The 21,703-nt window shown below is 38.3% G+C and overlaps 1 protein-coding gene across 1 annotated transcript; it reads left to right on the forward strand.

The window, feature by feature from the left end:
* Positions 1 to 888: 888 nt before the first annotated feature.
* On the forward strand, positions 889 to 20,605 carry cdk8 (cyclin-dependent kinase 8). The gene is made up of 13 exons (XM_036558598.1): positions 889 to 1,338; positions 10,322 to 10,397; positions 11,237 to 11,347; positions 11,493 to 11,633; positions 14,114 to 14,171; positions 14,302 to 14,433; positions 15,513 to 15,656; positions 15,821 to 15,890; positions 16,732 to 16,804; positions 16,891 to 16,988; positions 18,346 to 18,424; positions 18,525 to 18,680; positions 19,479 to 20,605. Exons 1-13 carry the CDS (start codon positions 1,211 to 1,213, stop codon positions 19,602 to 19,604), a joined length of 1,392 nt encoding a protein of 463 aa, XP_036414491.1. The 5' UTR covers positions 889 to 1,210; the 3' UTR covers positions 19,605 to 20,605.
* The last annotated feature ends 1,098 nt before the right edge of the window (positions 20,606 to 21,703 follow it).

Below are 21,703 nucleotides of genomic sequence, written 5' to 3' on the forward strand. Positions count from 1 at the left end.
TCATTTATCTGCCAAATGTTGACATTCTAATAAAAAATCCTCCTTTTAAAGCTTTACAAAATTTTACTGAGAATAGCATGCATTATTAAATGCCTTGAAAAACAAAATACGTACAACTTATTATTTAACTTGCACCTCTCCCACTTTCCATTCACTTTTCAGCATTTTTTGTCCTTTTTATTCGTTTAAGCTGATAAATGTGAAATTGGGACAAGTGTGCGTATTCATAGCCAGACAAAGGCCGTTCAGTGTTTTCTGTTAAGGATGTCCGTTTGAGGGTATGTGGGGTGTAAGCTTCACACAGAAAGTGCACTCAATTACTTAAGAAAGGAAGGGAAAGTTCAGAAACGAGTATTTTTCTTTCCAAATGTTCGTTTTGTGAAGAGTTAACATCCACGTGGTGCCTCCACAAAGCCCCAGTCTTTTCATTAGCGATGAGAGGTTCGATTCGGTTTACCGAGTCGATTCTTACTATCTGTTCGTTTCAATGAATCGAACGTCTGATTGAACGATTCATTGGCTCACAACTTCATTTTCATCCCAATTACCAAGCCACTGGATTATTCGAGTGAATCTGATAAATACTATCACTCACTATAAAGAGCAAATATGTAACAGAAACAGGAAGTTGGCTGTAGTCTAAATGTGAATTAAAATAAGTTGATCTTTACAGGTTATAATGTGATATTTTACGTTATGATACTATGAGGATAAATTGTGAAAAGGCATTAATAGAACTGTACAAGTTGTCAGCCTACAGCACACAAACACATACTGCGTAGACGCTACAGAAAAACACCGATTCACTTGGGAATCGTTCGTTGAAATCAGCCAGTCGAAAGAATCGATTCGCTCACGAGTCGGATATCGCTGGGTTTCATCCGAGCGACGTTTTTGCGACACTGCCGTACGCGGAGCCAGCTCTCCCGAGTGAGATACCGGTTGCGAGAGAAAATATAAACGAAATAATTTCGGCAGGAGAGCAACATATGGTGGTTTTGCGCACCAAGACACGTTAAAAACACGTTATTCCCCCCATATACTCGCTGCCGGAGGTAAATGTGGCGGGTGAGCTGAGCTGAAAGCGACGCGAGGGAAGGCAACTGATTGTGTGAGCGGCGCTGGAAGTAAGTTGCCTCCCTGGCGGCGCTTTAAAAGAGGAGAGGAAAAAACACACACGCTCAAACCCAGCTCAGAAACGCCCGAGAAAATGGACTATGACTTCAAAGTTAAGCTGACCGGAGAGAGAGAGCGTGTGGAGGACCTGTTCGAGTATGAGGGATGCAAAGTGGGGCGAGGGACGTACGGTCATGTGTACAAAGCGAAGAGGAAAGACGGGTGAGTTTCACCACTCGGTGGCAAAACGAGCCGAGGCCTTCATGCCCTGTTTGGTTTGTCTCCAAAAATACAATGTCACTACCATCTCTGACGAGCTGTTACTTCGTCGGTTTTCGTGGTATGTGGTTCTCCTGCAAAAAGGCTTTTCTCAGTGTAATCTAGCAGTGAAATGTGTCTTGTGTCAGTGGTGTAACTGGTGGTGCTGCCACTGAGCCAGTGCAGCTGTTTGTGTTGTAGAAAAAGGATCCCGCTCTGTCTGCTGTGCTGCTAATTAATCAGTTTTCACGGCACATAGCTCTTCTGAAAAAATCACGGTCAAATCAGTCTGGTATCAGTGGTGTAATCGGTGGTGTTGCTATGGAGCTTGTGCATATTTTTTTTTATTGGAAGGAAAAAAAAAATCAAGTGTCCCCTTCAATCTTGTTTCTCACTGGGGGTCGTGGCACAGAGCACTCCTTTGCCTAGCGATGAAAACAGTCTAGTTTCAGTGGTGTAACTGGTGGTGTTGCCACTGAGCCAGTGCTGCCCTGTTTGTTTTGTCTCAAAGAATAAATAAAGTGCCTATTCAGTCTTTCTGTGTTGTTACCTTAATAGTGTTCATGACGTCTGTCCTGTAAAAAGAGGATTTCCTCAGTGCAATTTAGTACGCAATTTTCAATTTTCATGGCTCACAAAAAAAGGAAAAAAAGGTTGTTGTTTTTTTTTCTTTTTTTTTAATAACATGAATCCAGGCTAATGTGACTGGTGTAACTGGTGGTGTTGCCAGCAACCCAGTGCAAGTTGGATTGTGTGTGGGCGGGGGGACATACCCCTGCCATCTTTGTCTGGCACATAGTCGCAAAAAAAAGCTTTCTACGTACATCATGTGTCAACAGTGTAACTCAGGGGTTCCCAAGCCCAGTCCTGGGGACCCCATGCTCTGTACATTTTTTGTTTTCCCTGCTCTACACACCTGAGTCAGCCAGGTCAGAATAGGAGGAGTGTGATAATTAGCTAATGAACTGAATCAAGAGATCATACCTGAGATTAGCAACCTCTGGTGTAACTAGTGGTGTTAACACTGAGCCCATGCAGCTCCGTTTGAGCCTGTGACTATTGCCATCTCTGCCATTTTGTTACTTCATTGGTTTTTGTGGTACAAAAAAAGAGGATCCTGCAAAAACAAGGATTTCTGACATGCGATCAAGCAATGAAATCTGTTGCCAGTAACCCATGCAGCTGTTTTCGGTTTGTCAAAAAATATGCTCCTTTAGACTTTATATTACCATGTCAGTTTTAATGGCACATAATGCTCTTGCAAAAAGCAGGAGGGTTTCCTATGTGCAGTCTAGCCATGAATTTAGTCTGGTGACAAAGGTGTTTTTGCAGCTCAGAGGTACATCTTTAACACTTACAGTAAGCTTGTGCTTTACCATTTGAAATTTTGCATGTGAAGTCTCACCATGTTATGGTGCAGGAGCCCTTACTATATACAGATTGGTCCTGCTAATGATGTGTTGGTTCAGTAAAATGGGCCTCATGAATGCTTTGGTTTGATGTTTTTATCTATTGTTACTCGAACAGACAGTAGATGATCTGAGCTTAGTAAGGTTAAGGCGATGTATCTTTTTGTACTAATAAGGAAAAACAAGGATTATAATATCAGGATTATGTTTGTATCATGTAGAAAATAGATGAGGGAGACTAAATTAGTGCCTAGAACATTAATACATGATGTTCAATTATCAGCTCAGTGCTTGATAAGACAAATACTAGCCCTGCATAGTTGTTATTGCTTGAGTAGCTAGTTTGTATATTAGACGCGTTTGACATTTTTTTTATGTTTGAAAAAGTCTGTCTATGTTACCAGGACAATGGCAAAAGCATATACACAGACACAAACTGTATCAATGGGCGTGTAATATGAATCCTGATATGTCATACCTTTTAAATGCAATCACTCTTAAAACAAACTTTTAATGCTTTTTTTTTGCAGAACTGTGCTAGTTGCATTCTTGTTGTGGTCTGTTAACTTGAGCCTTGAGGATCCCATAAGGAACGTGAATATGGCACTTGATCAATGTAAAGATTTCATTCTTATGAGCTGGTTTTGTAAATCTAGCTGTGAGCTTAAAGGTAATTTCCACCAGTTTTTCAAATTGAGAGCAGAATTAAATGATCAAGATGTAAACATTCACAGTGATTTGGTGTGAAATGCTCCTTTCTGGAGGACCTTACTGAGTCAGAGTTCAGAATTGTTCATTGTTCGTGGTGGTGACTGGAACCAGACGTCTGAAGAGTTCCCTCACAGAAAGCTATCACATGAAATTATTATGAATACACTGCCTGATGTCTTTGAGAAGATTTTGGCCTAAAACACATTTTTTTAAAAGCCATTTGTGGCAGAGAGGTACTTACGTTGTGTGTATATTAGCAAAATAGTTCGAGAGAAAATGTATTTTCATGTTTACCACTATTTTACCATCATCAACATTACATGCAAGAAGACACGTGTAGGTTCACTGGTCATTTTAGATAAGTAAAATTACTATATTTATGTTGCAAGCATCACAACCTCTGGTTCCCATCACCACCACTGTAAAGAAACTTTATCAGTGAAAGTCTCCTTTAAGTATTGTTAAACAGAAATCTCCAGTGCAGACCAGACCTTTGTCTCCAGTAGCCAGGCCTATGACATACTTAAAAAATAAATAATGTACACTAATCATAATGTTTTTATAGGGATATGACAATCATGAATTTTTATGGACGATTCTGATTTCTTTACAACCAAATTGGCCAATTTTTATTGGTCTTAATATGCTGTGTGGGCTAAATGAACACATGATACACACTCATACATTTCCAGTACTTTTAATTACCCAGAGTGATAGAAATAACAGTAGAAATAACCCAGAGTATTACCCAGAGTATTACCCAGAGTATTACCCAGAGTATTACCCAGAGTATTACCCAGAGTATTACCCAGAGTATTACCCAAATAACAGTAGAAATAACATTGTTTGCTCTGTTTGCTCTGTATTAAAAAAATAGTTGGCTATATAAATAATATCAATCAAATAAAGTGCTACATTGAAAGTAAGAGGCTACTGGCGATTTAGCTCAATGACTCCCACATAATTATGCTATGATGTTTTGCTGTAGGTGTGGCAGCGGATTTTGGTGCGAGTGCAAACTTCCTCACGTTGTTTACATCAGAAAATTCCAACTGGAACACAAGGCCAGAATAAAATAATGAACTGGCTGATTTATTGATTTTTTTTGTTTGGAGTGTTCTGTATTCTGTGTCTCATTCAAAACAGCAGTCCAGGCTGAAACACTCCCTAGAACTTCAGTGTGAAGCTAAATTGCTGTAGACCGAACAGGTGGATGTATGTAAATGTTGGTTCTTGTGACATCACAGAAACGGTTATTTCATGACGGGCTGTTTTTGCAGTATCCATGTATGGACTGGGGAGTGAATGGTATGTAATGAAACAACTGCTGGTTTCATTGCAAAGAGAGCATAGTCTGTCCTGTTTAATTAGTTTTAGTGCAGCACTGTATGAGAAACACTAAATCAAAATAACTGTCTTCATAATTTGAGTTTTTTTTGGTAATGTGTCACTACTGGTTCTTTTCTGTCTGTTATAACTTATCAAACTCAAATGTAATTTTTGCCATATCACCTTTTCTGATTTCTCGTTTTTAATGCATCAATTGCTTATAATGCATGTTTGTCAACCTAATCAATCAATATTTAATAATACTATGTAATATCAAGGAATCTGGGGTGCTCTTTGATCTCACAATCAACTAATGAGGAAATTCACAATAATAAAAGGGACAATGTTGAAATAAAAACCATGCAATTATAGGAAAGGTCCAAAACGATGCTGGTCAGCAGTTTGTTCTAAAATGTATCATTGTCTTGCATCTTAAATCAGTTTTATAATGCCTCTGTTTTATTATCCAGCAGTTATAAAGGAATAAAGTTAGGCATAAGGGGAGTTATAATTGTGTCTGTGAGCATTTTAGACTTCCTTATTTAACTTTTTTATTGTTAGATATTAAAGATGTTATATTGTTGTAGTTTATTTCTCTGTGAGCTGAAGCCTGTTTCTTCATGTCCTGTAAACAGCACTGTCTCCATAACAGGGTCACAAGTCATATTCTGTCAGCTGTGACATGCTGTTCTGACCTGGTGAACACTTTGCTTTTAATGGGTCTTTTCTGATGGACGGATATGACTTCTCTCTAACCATCTGGGCTTACACAGAGTAATTCAGGCTGTTGGGCTGTTTTTCAGTCCAGGGTAGGAAGTGATACCTTTCAGTGAAGTTTAAGTTGCACCAGCAAAACAGTAATGTGACGTTTTAAAAAAAATCCCATCAAAAACTGACTTTGAAGATTTTTCTTCAGTGTTTCATGTTCCATGCTGCACTAAATCCACTTAAACAGGATTAACTGTGGTCTCTTTTTAATACAAACTCCATTCCAAGAAAATTGGGACAGTAGGAAAAATGTGAATAAAAACAGATGGCAGTCGTTTGCAAACCTCTTTTGACCTGTATTCAATTAAAAAACAGTACAAAGACAAGGTATTTAACATTTTGACTAATTAACCTTATTGTTTTTTGTATATATGTACTTATTCTAAATGTGATGCCTGAAACATGTTCCAAAACATTGGGACAGGGGCATGTTTACCACTGTGTTACATCACCTTTTTTTAACACTGTTCAGTAACCATTTGGGGACTGAAAACACCAATTGCTAATTGTGAAAGTGGAATTTTTCCCATTCTTGCTTCTTGTAACACTTCAGCTGTAACAGTCCAGGGTCATATATTGCGCTTTATAATGCGCCACATGTTTTCAGTTGGAAATAGGTCTAAACTGCAGGCAGGTCAGTCCTGTACTTGCGCTGTGTTACTACGAAGCCATGCTGTTGTAACACATGCAGAATGTGGCTTGGCATTGTCTTGCTGAAACAAGATGCTGAAACATGAACAATAACAATACGCGTCTGTAACCCTCAGTATTAATCTTGCCTTCATAGATGTGCAAGTTACCCCCTAACACACCTCCCTACCATGACAGATGCTGGCTTTTGAACTTTGTTGGTAACAATCGGGATGGTGCTTTTCCTCTTTGGCCCAGACAACATGACGTCCATTATTTCCAAAAAACAGTTCAAAGGTCACAGGGCATTCAGTACTGGTTTTTGGCCTTGTCTTTTACACTTTTTACACAGATTTCTCCAGATTCTCTGGATGTTTTATTGGTATTCTGTGCAGTTGAGGATGAAATACCAAAAATCCTTGCAAATGCTTGTTTAGGAATATTATTCTTAAACTATTGATACATTTTTGGCAAAGTGGAGAGCCTCAACTCATCCTTGCTCGTAAAGGACTAGGCCTTCCCTAGATGCTTCTTTTATACCCAAGCATGATTACATCACCTGTTTTAGATGTTTTTTTGGAACATTTCACAGCGGTCCTAGTCTTAATTTACCCCTGTTCCAACTTTTTAGGGACGTGATGCAGGCCTCAGTTTCAGAATGAGTGTACATTTACAAAGTTTACAAGTTTGAAAGGTAAAACATTAAATATCTCATTTTTATACTGTTTGCATGTTAAAAAAAAAAGGTCAAAGTGAATTCTCAAATTTTTCAAAAGTTTTTATTTTAATTTTACCCATTGGTGGTCAGTGTTTTTCAGGAATTGATGATATTCAAGACATGCTCAGAAAAACATTCTTAATCACGATAGCAAAATATCACAATAATGATAAAATATCATCATAATTTTGCTCCCCTTTAACGCTACACTGTTCAGGGTATATCATGAGTTCATAAGAACATCATTAAACCTGTTTAACTGGATTTGTTGCAGTGCAGTGTGGGCAATAATTGTATTTGTAGTTTTTCATGGCTGTTTACATGTTTACACATTACTTCTATTAGAGCTGCACGATAAATCATATTTTTATCGTTTAATGAGTTATAAACACATCATTGAGAGCTGCGATGACAACAGATCCAATTACACACAGCGCCAGAGAGACGTCATATCATTGCCACTTAGATTGAACCCTGTTCTCCCATGTGGGGGACGAGTAACTTAACCATTCTCCATCATGAACTACAGCCCTGTGGGATTGTTCTCACACCCAGTATGTTGTTTTAAGTGTGCAAGATAGTAATTTCTGCTGTCACAACAAACGTATTTCATAACTAAACAAAAAATATGTACTCAAATAAACAAAAATATTTATATATTTATTTATTTTTGTGGCCATTATAGAGAAACTCTTGAGGTAATGTTGACTGTTTCACAACCTTTCAGTGCATAAACAATGTGCTTGCAGATCTTATAGAAGTAGCTGTTAGTATTTAATTTCTTATATTATGCACAGTAGTGATTGGAGCTTTTGTAATTGCATATTTTGCTGTTTGCCTAAAGGAGAGCTTAGTTAGATTTCTGTTTACGCATTTGTAGTCTGCAGTCTATACTTGCATCATATCCAGTCTGAGGTACACTACTTAAAAAATAATTTATCGCTTCTTGTATCATTGCATTCTCACATCATCATCTGAATATTGCATTTTATTTTAATATCATACAGCCATATTGTCTGTCTGTCGAAATATTATGATGTGTATTGTTTCGTGATATATTTTGCCATTTGTCACCCACCGTACATATCATGTAATTCATCCCAACAATGATAAGATGCCATTAAATTGCCCACCCCTGTGACATTGTCAGCAGCTTCTCATTGAACCAGCATTCCATCATTTTATCTACTGCGAGCACGTTCACACTGTCAGGTCAGGGTCAGCAGACGAACCAGAAATGTTAAATGTGGGGGCGTTTTTGCCCTTTGCCCCCAGTTACTTTGGACACTGTTTAAGATCCACACATAGACTCTAATTGTGTACCCATCATTGCTGTCACAGTTGACTCTGGCTGACTAACAGCTCTACATTCTCACACAGGATGAAACCCTCCTGACCAGCCCGTGAGCAGATTCTGGTTTTGAGGCAGCATCGGGCCATTAAAGTCCAGACAGCCTGGCGGCCGGAGTCTCGTTAAGACTCTTAAGTGTTTAAAGATGTTTTTGTTCACCACGGGAGCTGCCTGTTCACAGCTAATTTGTTCTGCTGCAGTTGGATTGGGCCTTGCGAGGTATGACTATAGCTTTATGGGCCGGAGTCTCATCCCCAGCTTTGCCTCATCACCTGGTGTGAGCAGTTTTTGTTGTCTTTCGGTGGATTCGTCCGTGGACATCCACTGCCGTGAAAGAAATATGGAGGCAGTTAGCAGCTCGGACATTTTAATTAGTCTCAATTAGCTTCACATTTATTTGGGAAGTGGAAATGTGGCAACAGTGGGCCAGAGTGAAACCAACAACAAGTGATCTTACATTTGAAAGAGAAAAAGAATATTCAACATCAACCTGAAATCTAAAGGGATGACTTGTACTTGACTAATATGTCAAGGTACTGCAGTGGCAAACTATGACTATTAGTGCTAAGTTTTCATTTCGGACCATAAATATAATAACTGGGTCAAAAATGAGGCAAAACACCTCTATAATGGTGCTGATTTCTAGCGCCCCTATGGGATTCTAGTTGTATGTTAACATTAAGTTAATGGAAGTTTGCATGATGAGTTTTGGTCGTTCTGCATTAAACACAGACATTTGAAATTTGTAAAAGACCTGTATTTTTTTTTTTTTATTTATTTGAAGCTTGTAACAGAACTCAACTTATACTATATGGCCAAAAGTATGCAGACACGTGACCATCACATCATCCTGTTCCAAAACCATGGGTGTTATTATGGAGTTGGCCCCCCTTTGCAGCTTAAACAGCTTCCGATCTTCTGGAAAGGCTCTCCACAAGATTTGGGAGTGTATCTGTGGGAATTTGTGCCCATTCTGTCAAAAGAGCATTTGTGAGGTCAGACACTGATGTTGGACGAGAAGGCCTTGCTCCCAAGCAACGTTCCCTTTCATCCCAAAGGTGTTCAGTGGGGTTGAGGTCAGGGCTCTGTGCAGGCCACTGGAGTTCCTCCACGCTTAACCTGTCAAACCATGTTTTTAAAGACCTGCTTTGTGCAAAGGGCACAGTTGGGCTGGAACAGGAAAGGGGCTTCCCCAAACTGTTGCCGCAAAGTTGGAAGCATATAATTGTCTAAAATGTCTTTGTGCTGTAGCATTAACATTATGCTTCACTGGAACTCAGCCCAAGCCCTGAAAAACAGATCATTCCATTATCCCTCCACTAAAAAAAATTACTGTTGGCACTATGTATTCTGGTAGATAGTTTTCTCCTGGCATTCGCCGAACCCAGATTCGTCCATTAGACTGCCAGATGATGAGGTGTGATTAACAGCTTGGTCATGACAATATCAGAAAATGGACTATTGCATAGGCAGAATTGGGTAATTCACACAATGATAGTGCTCTGACCGGTTAGTAATAACTTTGAGTGAATTATTGTGACATGGACATTGAGGGCAGGCTGTGTTTATCTTTATAAGGCATTGCTAAAAAACTGTGGTCTTAGTGTTGTGTTTTTGGGGAGTTTTCGAAAGATGGCACCATCGCATATGATAATCTTAATTTGGTTCTTGCCCCAAAGCCTAAATCAAAAACTAAGCTAAATCAAGCCTCATCCAATATTTGTATTTTATAGATTATGTAGCTGTATATTGCACACTTTTCATACTGAGTAAAACGTATGTCTTATTTGCGAGGCTGCTAATTGTCGTAAGATGCTTCACCATCATCTGTAGCATGCAGATAGTGTGAATGACATCAATGCTGATATTTCACATCAAATCGAGATCCCTTTCTGACTTGTTCCACTTCCTTTGAATAAGCTGTTTGTGGCATAAGCTCTTCTTGTTTCTGCTCTTCTGTTAACAAACCCTGTTTTTGGGCACTTGGGGCTGTGACACAGTGATAACTGGGGCCCTGTTCTTCGTTTGCAGGAAGGATGATAAAGACTACGCTCTGAAGCAGATTGAAGGCACAGGGATCTCCATGTCTGCATGTAGAGAGATAGCAGTAAGTTTTGTTGTCTAGTACTATTAAGGTCTTGACTTAATATTACTCGACATTTCTTCTAGAGGGAGTCACCTCAGAACAGTACCATTCAAAAGTTTGGACTAACTTTTCAAAATTCTTTTGCCATTTTATGTACAACAGCTCATACCATGCAGATATAAATGTTCTTATCTAGACAACATAAGATTTTGTTTCAATGTTTTATTTAGTATTTCATGAATTTTGGCAACAACAATGAGAAGTTGTTCAAAGATAAAAAGTAAACTGTCTAACCTGTTTTAAAATCATCTGCAGCTCTGTACATTATGACACATACATTTTTTTTATTTTACATTTTCTCCAAATTGTTTGTGAATATATAAGCTTGTTGAGTTCCACTGGATTAGAATATTAAAATAATTTGTTTGTTAATCCTCCATTGTATTATTATATGATTGATAAGTGATTCCAAATGCATAAATGGTGATTTCAAACTTTTGAATGGTACAAATTACTTACAATGTAATTATAGTGTAATTACACTATATAATTAATGGTAAAAAGTATTTACAATAGCAAGGGTCTGCATTTAAATTGTCATAGCTGCACAGCTTGCATATTAGGTTCATAGAAGCCTCTGAATAATTCATAGTATTTACTAGCTAATGAATTCATAGTAATTGATAAATAATTGCAATTGATAATTATATTATGGTATTAAAAGATCTTTTCAAGTGATTGTAAAAAAGACACATCGTAAAGCTGCAGTATGAGGCAATCTGTATGTGGTTAGGTTTGATGAGAACTCTGTGTGTGTGTGTGTGTGTGTGTGTGTGTGTGTTTGTGTGTTTTCCCTGCAGCTGCTTCGTGAGCTGAAGCACCCTAATGTGATCTCACTGCAGAAAGTTTTCCTGTCACACGCGGATCGCAAAGTGTGGCTCCTCTTCGACTACGCAGAACACGACCTCTGGGTAACTTGCATAACTTGCACACACGCGCACATACATACACGCGCACATACATACACACACACGCACACGCACACACACACACACACACACACACACACAGTGTTTGCTTGTTTCCCAGCTCTCCGTGCTGTGTGTTTCTCTGCAGCACATCATTAAGTTCCACAGAGCCTCCAAAGCCAATAAGAAACCTCTGCAGCTTCCGCGAGGGATGGTGAAGTCTCTCCTTTATCAGATCCTGGACGGCATCCACTACCTGCATGCCAACTGGGTCCTACACAGAGACCTGGTGAGACTGTGTGTGTGTGTGTGTGCTTGTTTTGGTACATTTTTAGGACAAACGTACTGATTTGGTGTAAAAACAGAGACAAAAGGACTACATGACCAACAAAATACCACTGACTTTGTAAAGAGATTTTAACGAAAAAATATATTTCATTTTTTAAAACTGAAAAACCAAAACTTTTGCTGAAGTTACGGTTAGGATTAGGCTTACCGAATTCTGATTACATATAGATACATATATAATACATATGAACGTTCTTCTTCTTCTTATTATTATTATTATTATTATGTATAATTGTGCAAAAGTCAAAGACACCATTTATGTATTTAATCTCCAGTCAAAACAACAGAAAAGGGAAAAAATATGTTCAAAAACAGGAGTTTCCAAAATTGTAGTTATTATCAAACTGAAATTATTATTGTTATTATTAGTAGTAGTTGTAGTAGTAGTATTATGATGGTGATGAAAAGATACAGAGAAAATGGGACCTCCAGACAAGACCTAGTAGACCACCAACCCTGTCCCCATCAGGTAAACAGCTTTCATCTTTGAGAGAGAGGAGAAAATCAAGCTGCTTCAGATCTGAAAAAATCCACAGGTGTTTCTGTCCATCCTTCCACTGTGAGAAGACAACTTAACGCTATAAGTCTGAAACAATGTGTAGCTGTCAAGAAATCATTACTGAGAAAAGGACACAGAAAAAAAATAAAAAAAAATTGCAAATTAAACAAAGAAGCTGCTGTTGCTCTCAGAAAAATATACTGACCACCCCAGTCAGTGACTCCAGACCTCAGTATCATTGAATGTGTTTGGGATTATTTAGATCATGAGATGCAGAAAATGCAACCAACTTGTAAGAAAATATCCCTACAGATTTCTTTGAAAAACTGAAAGTGCGTCTCCTGATAAGCATGGAAGTTGTAAAAAAGGCAAAGAGTGGACACAGTGAATACTGGAAATAATATTATATTTAATTGTTGATGCTTCAGTGAAATTCTCTGTTAAAATATGTTTTCTGCATTTTTTCCCAACACTGAAAAAATGAACAACATGTACTTAATGGCCATTTTGACTGGTAAAGGGTGGTCTTTGACTGTTGCACAGAACTGAATGGGAATTATCATTACTACATATAGATACTTGCATACATTTATAATACAAATGGAACATATGGTTACATATCGATACTTTCATGTATAGATAATACCTGTGACGTTACATATTGATACTGACATATGCCCCATATGTATTATAGATATGTATGTTTATGACCGCATGTCCTGGAATGCCTTAAAAGTAAACACGTGTGTGAGCAAGAGAGAGGACGGCACGCAAATCTGCTGTTAACCACTCGGTTAAAAAACGGTTTAAATTGCCAAATTATCTCCCCCTGTTATGAAATGTTTTGACAGAAGTGATGATTCATTGCTGAAAATCTGTCAGGAGGAGTGTAAATATTACTCGCTTAACTTGCAAAAAACAGGTAATGGGTGCCAGAAAAAAGCTCTTTGTCTTTCATTTTACCCGATTAACTGGAACACTGATACTGAGAAACAGCCCAGGTGAAGCAGAAATATTTCAGCTTTTGAAACCTCCGTGTGCATGGTGATTGCACACCATGTGCTTGATTTTGTTCTGCTTTGTTCAGATCAACTGAGCGAGGCAAATCTTGTTCTGAGTCAGCAAAATCACACTGAAACTGCACAGCAGTGCTCACAGGTTTCAGTAGCTCCTTAAAATGTCTTAATTTGTCTGACCTCATTTTACAGATTAAAATCATTGAAAAATATCACATCGATAGACAGATGTTTTGTGTTTTTTGTTTGCTTGTTTGTTTTTAAAAAACATTGGACATCATGTCAAGTGTTGATCATATGACTTAGGGGCTTGTATTCACTACAGTTATCTACTGTTAGCTAGCATATAGAAAGACAGTGTTATGAAGAGAGGTTTTTATATTTGATATATTGTCTGAAGTGTTGAAAATATCGTGATGCATATTGTGTATCCTGTGTGTTGAAGTATCATGATGTTTTATTTTTGCCATATCACCCATCTCTGTTAAGAGAGTCAGCTGTGTAAGATATTTAAGTAATCCACAGCCTGGGATGGTTTTAATTTCAGACACATTTTTTTTCTATCATCATACAAACAGTAATTAATAAAGTAAAAAAAATAAATACTTATAAAGCAAATGTAATTTAATTTTAAGAAATGTTTTACTCATTCCAGTGAAAAATGCAGCCAAATCAGTAATATCAGTAAAAACGTTGTAAAGGACTCCCCAGTTCGCTTCCTAATAATATCTAATGCGTTTTAGGCAAAAGTGTGCTTGGGAACAGAACGTGTTTTAAGTTTTCATATTCAAAACAATTCTCCACCAGAGGGCATTAGTAATGCAGAATTTTTGCCCAGAAGCAATGGCATCAGACTAATAAAGTAAATGATGTGTGTAGCTAAACTGCTTTTTCTCCCCCATCCAGAAACCTGCTAATATATTAGTAATGGGGGAGGGGCCGGAGAGGGGCCGTGTGAAGATCGGTATGACCTCACACTCTCTTTTCTTCATTCCTTGATTAAATAATATTTTGAGGGACTAATATTACTGTGTTGAGAGATGTTAGCATGCTGTGACTGGTAGTAACATTGATGTTTCTGTGTCTGCGTGTAGCGGATATGGGCTTTGCACGGCTCTTTAATTCACCACTGAAGCCTTTAGCAGATCTGGACCCCGTGGTGGTCACTTTCTGGTACAGAGCGCCAGAGCTGCTGTTGGGGGCCAGACATTACACCAAAGCCATCGGTAAGTGTGCGTTGTCTGTCTTCTTCTTTGCCTGGTTGTCAGTAGAAATCACCATAGTGATATGTATTAATACAGAAGCAGAATCAGGCTTTATTGGCCACGTATGTTTGCAAATGAGGGAACTTTGATTCCATTCTTCACGATCTGTATATAGTTTTCATGTTTTTGTTTATCAGTGTTCTCTCAAATGTATCTAATCCCTGACATGTCAACCAATTCTGACTTTTAGCCTAGCCACTGATCTATAGGTTAAAAAAATACCACCTAACTAGCATTAGTGTAATTCTTCATTTGTGACGCAAAATTGTAACGGTGATTTTATCTTCATTCAAGTGGACTTGAGAGACTAGTTTTTACCATTTTAGCCAAAATGAAATACAAAAGAAGCAAAACTCATGTGAGTTATCTAGATAGTCTGCTACCTTGCTAACTTCAGCTTTTAACTTGTTGTCTCGTGTCATTTCTGTTTAATGAATCCATTCTCTCCATTGTAATGATGGTTGTTGTTGATTTAAAGTTGCTACAGTTATATGGTTTCCTAGCAGTAACATCGGTCTTCTTTCTGCATCCACCAGCCAACAAAAAACAAAACTTCTAAACTGCTCACCTGTAAAAATCCAAAAAGTAGTTTTGTGACCCCTTAACTTTTTCAGGCTTATTACATACTAAGGCTTATAATTCATTAACTACAGTGTCTTCAATGCAAGCTAGGTTTTTTTTTTTAGGTTATAGAAGTGTGTAATAAAACGTTCAGGCCCATGGCTTGGTAAGGGGTTAAAAAGTACCTTTCACCTTCAAGATTTCCTGTTTTTTAATCCAGAAAATCTCACTCTGGAGACTAGGCGCAGATGTTATGTAAAATGGTAAACATTTTTCATTGTCAGTTTTAAGTGTATTGGCATGAGGAAAGACACTTTTTCTGGAAGTTTTTCTGGTAGTTTTTACCTTTGTAAGACTGAAGTGCCTTCTTTTGTGTTTCGGAGTGTCCAGAATTTGAGGAGTCGTCAGTGATTTTTGAACTGGTTCATACTACATTTGCACTTGTTTCACTCTGGTCTTTTTCTATTGCTCCTATATAGATATATGGGCGATCGGCTGCATCTTTGCTGAGCTCTTGACCTCGGAGCCTATATTCCACTGTCGGCAGGAGGACATTAAGACCAGTAACCCGTACCACCATGATCAGCTGGACCGCATTTTCAATGTCATGGGCTTCCCAGCAGGTAATCTGAATTATATACAGATCTTGAATGTTCATTAAAGGCTGATTTAGAACTGCTATTCACAGAAATCCTTATAATAAACTGTTGAAAGCACTTAATTGCCTAATATGCAGTCATAGTGGTAATTTAGTCAATTCAAGTTTTCATTTAATTTTTGCTGCCAGACAAAGACTGGGAGGACATAAAGAAGATGCCAGAACACTCCACGCTGATGAAAGACTTCAGAAGGAATACGTAAGTTTGTGTTTTCACAGCGTTTGTTTTGTGTAATGTTTTCCCTCCACTGTGTGTACAGTACTGTACAGTACTGTACAGTCAGAGACAACCCTTCATTTGATTTCCAGTCAAAACAGCCATTAAACCCTTAACAATGCAGGTGAATTTCATACTAAGGCTTGTTATTCAGTAACTACAGGGACTTCAATGCAAACTAATAGAGATGTTCTTAGGTTATAGACATGTGTAATTAAACTGTTGTTTAATTATGTTTTTAAGGGGTTAAGTAAAAGGTAAGAAGATATTTCAGAGTAGATTAGACATAAGATAGTTGGCTTGCATGAGGAAGGAAAATAAGTGAAAAAAACAAAAGTTTCCAAAACTAGAGTTCAAAAATGTATCAAAAGATACAGAGAAAATGAGAACTACTAAGAACTGTAAAAGACCACCAACACCGTCACCATCAGACAAAACACTCTTGCTTCAGATCTAAACAGATCCAGCAGTGTTTCCAGACCTCAACATCACTGAATGTATTTGGGATTACTTGGATTGTGAGAAGCCGAAAATGCAACCAAATTCTAACACTGAACTTTTGAGGTGTGGAAAAATATTCCTCCAGATTTCTTTGAAAACCTGAAATCGAGTCTCCTGAAAAGAATGGAAGCTGTAATAAAGGCAAATGCAGGTGCACACACTAAATACTGAATTGTATGTAGTTGTTAAGGCTTCTGTGTAATTTTTTGTTAAATATATATTTTCTCCCACCCGCTGAAAACTGAATAATGTGTACTTAATGGCCATTCATATGTGTTGGTCCTCCACCTCTTTTCAACAATGCCTCCTTCTTTTATTGTAGATACACTAACTGCAGCCTTATAAAATACATGGAAAAACATAAAGTTAAACCTGACAGCAAAGCATTCCACTTGGTGAGTTGGCCCAAAAGTCATTCAAATGGTGTGGCAAGTAAAAGCACAGAAAAATTAAAAAATGCCTCTCGCTGTTTCTTTCCCAGCTGCAAAAGCTGCTCACTATGGACCCAATCCGCAGGATCACATCTGAACAGGCCATGCAGGACCCCTACTTTCTAGAGGAGCCTCTACCAACCTCTGAGTGAGTAACACGCTCGCCCAGGATCAGTTTCCTGGCTTTGACTTCAGGTCTGAGTTCAGGGAACTTGAACTGAGCTTGCCGCCTCAGATAGAACAGAACAGCACGGTTGAAAAGGGCTCCTTAACCTCACTTGCCTGTTCCAGTGTAATTGGATTCATTATTTGCCTCATAGTGTCTTTGTTGGCCACCAGATACCAAGCTATGACTCTAACTAAGATGTTAAAAGCATATTTGCATAGGTGCTGTATAAAATGTACTTTCTTTATTTGATTATTTATCATCAGCATCATTGTTATGCAAATGTCAGATTTAGCCAAGTGGTTCATTTTCATTTGCTGTGATGTTGGAATCATTTCTGCATCAGTAGATAATTGTTTCAAACAAATTTATGGGCATCAGACGTGTTTAAATTTGACCAACATTTCAAATTAGTATGTAAAGCCCAGGTGACTTTGGTCTTTTCATTTTAAAAGATCTGCATTTTATTCATTTTACTGGATTTTTCATCTCTACAGAAGTAAAGGAAATGTAAAAAATAAGATAAAAAGAATTTTTTTTACTGCAGTGTAATCTAGGTAGATTTATTTCCAGTTTCTGCTTAGTATACATGTTTATGTATCGGAAGATATATCCATTAAAAGGATAAATGAATATTGGCATCGGCCTACAGTTCCCGTATTGGTGCACTCCTATTAATGTGTACTATGTTTATAATGTGCTTATATCCCAAATCGTCAGTTATGTCATGGTAATGTAATTTAGTGAATGTTATCACTAAAATGTCTTATATTACAAAATGTCTTCCATACTCAAGTATGTTGAAACATTTGATATTCATATATTAACATTATACTGATATTGTACATTAAGCTTTTTTTTACTTTTCTTTTTTTATCTAGTTTTTGTGAATTAAAAATACATATGCGCTATGCAAATGTTAGAACAGCCCTGGTCAAATTATATGTTTTGTTGATTTTCTTAGTGAAAATAAGTTACCACAGCGAACAAACTTGAATAATACACCGTTTCTGTTTATTTACTAAATTTAACATTGGGAGAAAAAAAAATCATAAAACAAAATGTGCCATAACTTTTGCACAGGCCACATTTTATTCTTTTTTTCCTCCAACTTGTTACATTCAGCAAATAAACACTAACTGTGCATTAGAATGTGTAAAAGTGTGTTCTTTTTAAAGGATATGTTCATTTATTTTCATGTGAAAAATCAAGAGAAACAGTTAACTTGTCTATAATGTGTATATATTGTACAGCATGGTTGAAAAGGGCCTCTGAACCTCACTTGTCCGTTTTTGGGTAATTGGATAATTGGTAATTGGATTCGTTGTTTGCCTCTTAGCGTCTTTGCTGGCTGCCAGATCCCTTACCCTAAGCGAGAATTCCTGACCGAGGAGGAGCCTGAGGACAAAGCAGATAAAGTAAGATAAGAAACTGCGTGTGAATTTTGGGTGTACATAGTGCTTGTATGTAATGTCTCCAGCATAAAAGGAGGATTTTCTCTTCTTTTCATAACTACAGAAAAACCAGCAGCAGCAGGGGAACAACCACACCAATGGGGCGGGGCACACAGGTAACCCTGACAACAGCCACGCACAAGGCCCACCTCTGAAGAAGGTGAGAGTGGTTCCACCCACCACTACCTCAAGTGGCCTGATCATGACCTCAGACTACCAGGTAATACATACATGTACATATAACATATACTTGGTTTTAATGTATATAAAATTATATAGGTACAGAGAATAGATAATAGATGGACAGTAGCGCTGCTTATTAGAATTTGTTTTGATAAGCTAAAATGATTATTATTTAATCCTGTTCCTCAATCCAATACTGGCAGCAATAGCTTAAACTGTAATTGATTGCTACATCAGTACACTAGGTGGTAAAAGATGCCTTTTAGTCCCTATACAAGGAAGAAGTGTAGCTACTCACTCATAACAACAAAGCTGAAATTATATTCTTATTTGCAACCTTATTCAAAATTTCCGTTCCACCTTAAATGGTGCAGCAGTTCGATTCTGGCATCTTATTCAAATTGTACAGATGCCCAGATATAATGGTGCTCCAGTTAAGGTTGAGCGGAAAATTCAAATAAGAAGGTAACTTCAGCCTCGTCTTTCAAAAGCTCAAAGCAGTGGGACAGTTATTTTATATATACACACATTATTCAGGTGTTTTTTCCTATATAACTATTTTTGTATGTTACACCATTGTAAAATGGACTTAATATTAAGCCGGCAAGCATATATACAATAATGATAAATGATCATTATCAATATTTTGACTGTTTGGCTCAGCGCTTGCACTTTTTGTAGTTTAAGGTCTCTGAGAAAACAGAATTTTCTCTCACGACACTTAACATTAATTGACTCTTGGCTGAGTATGTATCACAAGAAAAAAACGGTGCTGGTTTAGCTGTAAATGTCTCTAAGTTGCTTCGCTCTGGACTGACTTTTGTCCCTGTTGCAGCGTTCAAATCCACATGCTGCCTACCAGAACCCAGGACCAAGCACATCACTGCCCCAGAGCAGCATGGGCTACTCCTCTACCTCCCAGCAGCCTCCACAGTACTCTCACCAGACCCACCGCTACTGAGCCCGCCCATGCCCTCCTGGCGCCCAACAGGGAGAATGTACTGAGGGAGGTGGGCGTGGCCTTGGGACCTGAACCCCGGCCACCCCTACCCCATGGGCGCTTGTCGCGTAGCTTTACCATAGAGACACCGCCGAGACCGTTCAGTAACTAAACACAAACTAACTTAACGACACATCCCATCACCGTAACGACAGAGCTACAGCAGAACATTGTCCTCAGCCCACAAAGGAAACTGAAGAAAGGAAAAACAAACCGAGGCGAGGGACGAGTACATGTTTGTGCCATGGGGCATTGTTCCAAACTTCGCGGAGATTCTGTGACCTTCCGGGGGGAAAAAAAAAAGGAAAAAAGAAAGTTAAACAGCAGAAAAATAAACAAACAAGTGATCTCACCATGTGGTACTGGACAGCTGGACTCAGAAGGGAGACTGGTTAGGTTTGAGGTAAATCTCCCCTCCGTTACAACAGCAAAGCCCCCCCCCACCTCCCTTAGCACCAGTCCCACCTGCCCTTCATCACTCAAGTCCTACGGCTTCTCCAGGACTAAAGCTGCTATGTGACTGCCAGCAGTGACGGAATGACTGTCTGTCAGTCTGTCTATCTGTCTGTCTGTCTGCCCGCCCTTACACAAACACACAGGACATTGCTGGGGACCGAATTTTCTGTGCTGGAGCTGCTGACTGGAGCATGATGAGTGCATCTAGTGCCCCCTGCTGGAGAGCAGTGGTAGTGGCCTCTGGGGTGGGGGGGAGAAACAAGACGGAAAACTTGAGTTTAGTAGTTTATAATTTAATGTTTTGGCTTTGTTTTCACGTTAGGAGAGGTAAGCAGCTTCCGTTTTTTTGCTGTGAGAGCAGCAGTTATGTGCAGTGGGTAATCCTTAGAACTTCATGACAAAAACCAGTTGTGTGGACAGCAGATTGAACATGCATTGTACTGTATTGTAATGAAATATTTTACATGAAGCAAGTATCCTGACAATAAAGTTGGAAATGTTTAAAATGGGACGTAGTAGCTTTCCTCTGTGTGCGTGCTGTGCTGTGTGGAGAAATTCTTTTTATGTGCTGCCAGTAATGGAACGCATCTTCAATAATGAATGAATCTCCTTTCCATCTCCTTTCCACTTCTTTCCCATTTGCTCTTATGCTGGTGTTACCATGTTCATTGAGTCAATTCTTTGAACTCTTTTTTTTATTTTATTATTATGGCAGGTTGAAGGTCGTCTTAAAGGTAGAATATTTCTGACCACTAACCTACAGAAAAAGTAAGACCTCAGTTCTTGGACCACCATGCTTCTTTTCACTTTGTGACTTACCATTATAGTTTAGTGTTTTAATGGGGCATTCTACAGAATGGGCTTTTAAGTGTGCAGATTGAGCCTCATCTTGGGCTAAACTACAAGGTCAGTTGAGATTTACCTCCTTTTAGTGTAAGACTGAAGCTATGTCGAGTAAGAGGCCTTAAAATTGCATTTAAAAGTTTGAAATGTGAAATATTTATTACTGTTCATTGTAAAATCTGAACTGAGGTACATGAGTTTTGTATTGAGATACTAATAATTTATCATTTTCTTCTCCCTTTATAGCAAAAGGCATCTTAATAACACAGCCATGAATATGTGGGATGCTAACTCTTCCATGTGCTTAAGCACAAAATCTTAGTTCTACAGAAGTAAATCTGTGAGGAAAGGAATCTACTTTTTAGTAATTCACGTTTACTTTATTGTTCCTATTAATGCTGTTCTGTTGGTTCAGCACCTGGACTAATCTGTTGTCCACACCTCAGTTGTTGGAGCTTTAGCATTTCATTTTAGACACAAGTTTTTAAAAAAGGAACAGTAGTGCTTACAGACCTCAGTTCCCAAATGCTGGATGTGCTAAGTTCAGCTGCAGTTTTATAGGGAACTTTGTACTTAAGGGAGATTTTGGACCAGTAATTGTTTACTTAACGGAAACGCCACCGATTTTACAAACTTTCTGCATAGTTAAATGGTTGAAATATAAACAGTCATTCAGAGTGTTTTTGTGTGAAATGCTTCGTTCTAGAGAAACATACCAATCAGAACAGCTCACAGTGGTGGAGATGGGAACCAGACGTCCA

This window comes from Colossoma macropomum, unplaced genomic scaffold, assembly GCF_904425465.1.
Source record: "Colossoma macropomum unplaced genomic scaffold, Colossoma_macropomum, whole genome shotgun sequence".
Lineage (NCBI taxonomy): Eukaryota > Metazoa > Chordata > Actinopteri > Characiformes > Serrasalmidae > Colossoma > Colossoma macropomum.

Excerpts from the sequence above, each read along its gene's own strand:
- cdk8 (XM_036558598.1), top strand. The coding sequence starts at position 1,211 with ATGGACTATGACTTCAAAGTTAAGCTGACCGGAGAGAGAGAGCGTGTG. Across the intron at positions 1,339-10,321 it reads AAAGCGAAGAGGAAAGACGG|GAAGGATGATAAAGACTACG; the intron begins GTGAGTTTCACC and ends CTTCGTTTGCAG. Across the intron at positions 11,348-11,492 it reads ACGCAGAACACGACCTCTGG|CACATCATTAAGTTCCACAG; the intron begins GTAACTTGCATA and ends GTTTCTCTGCAG.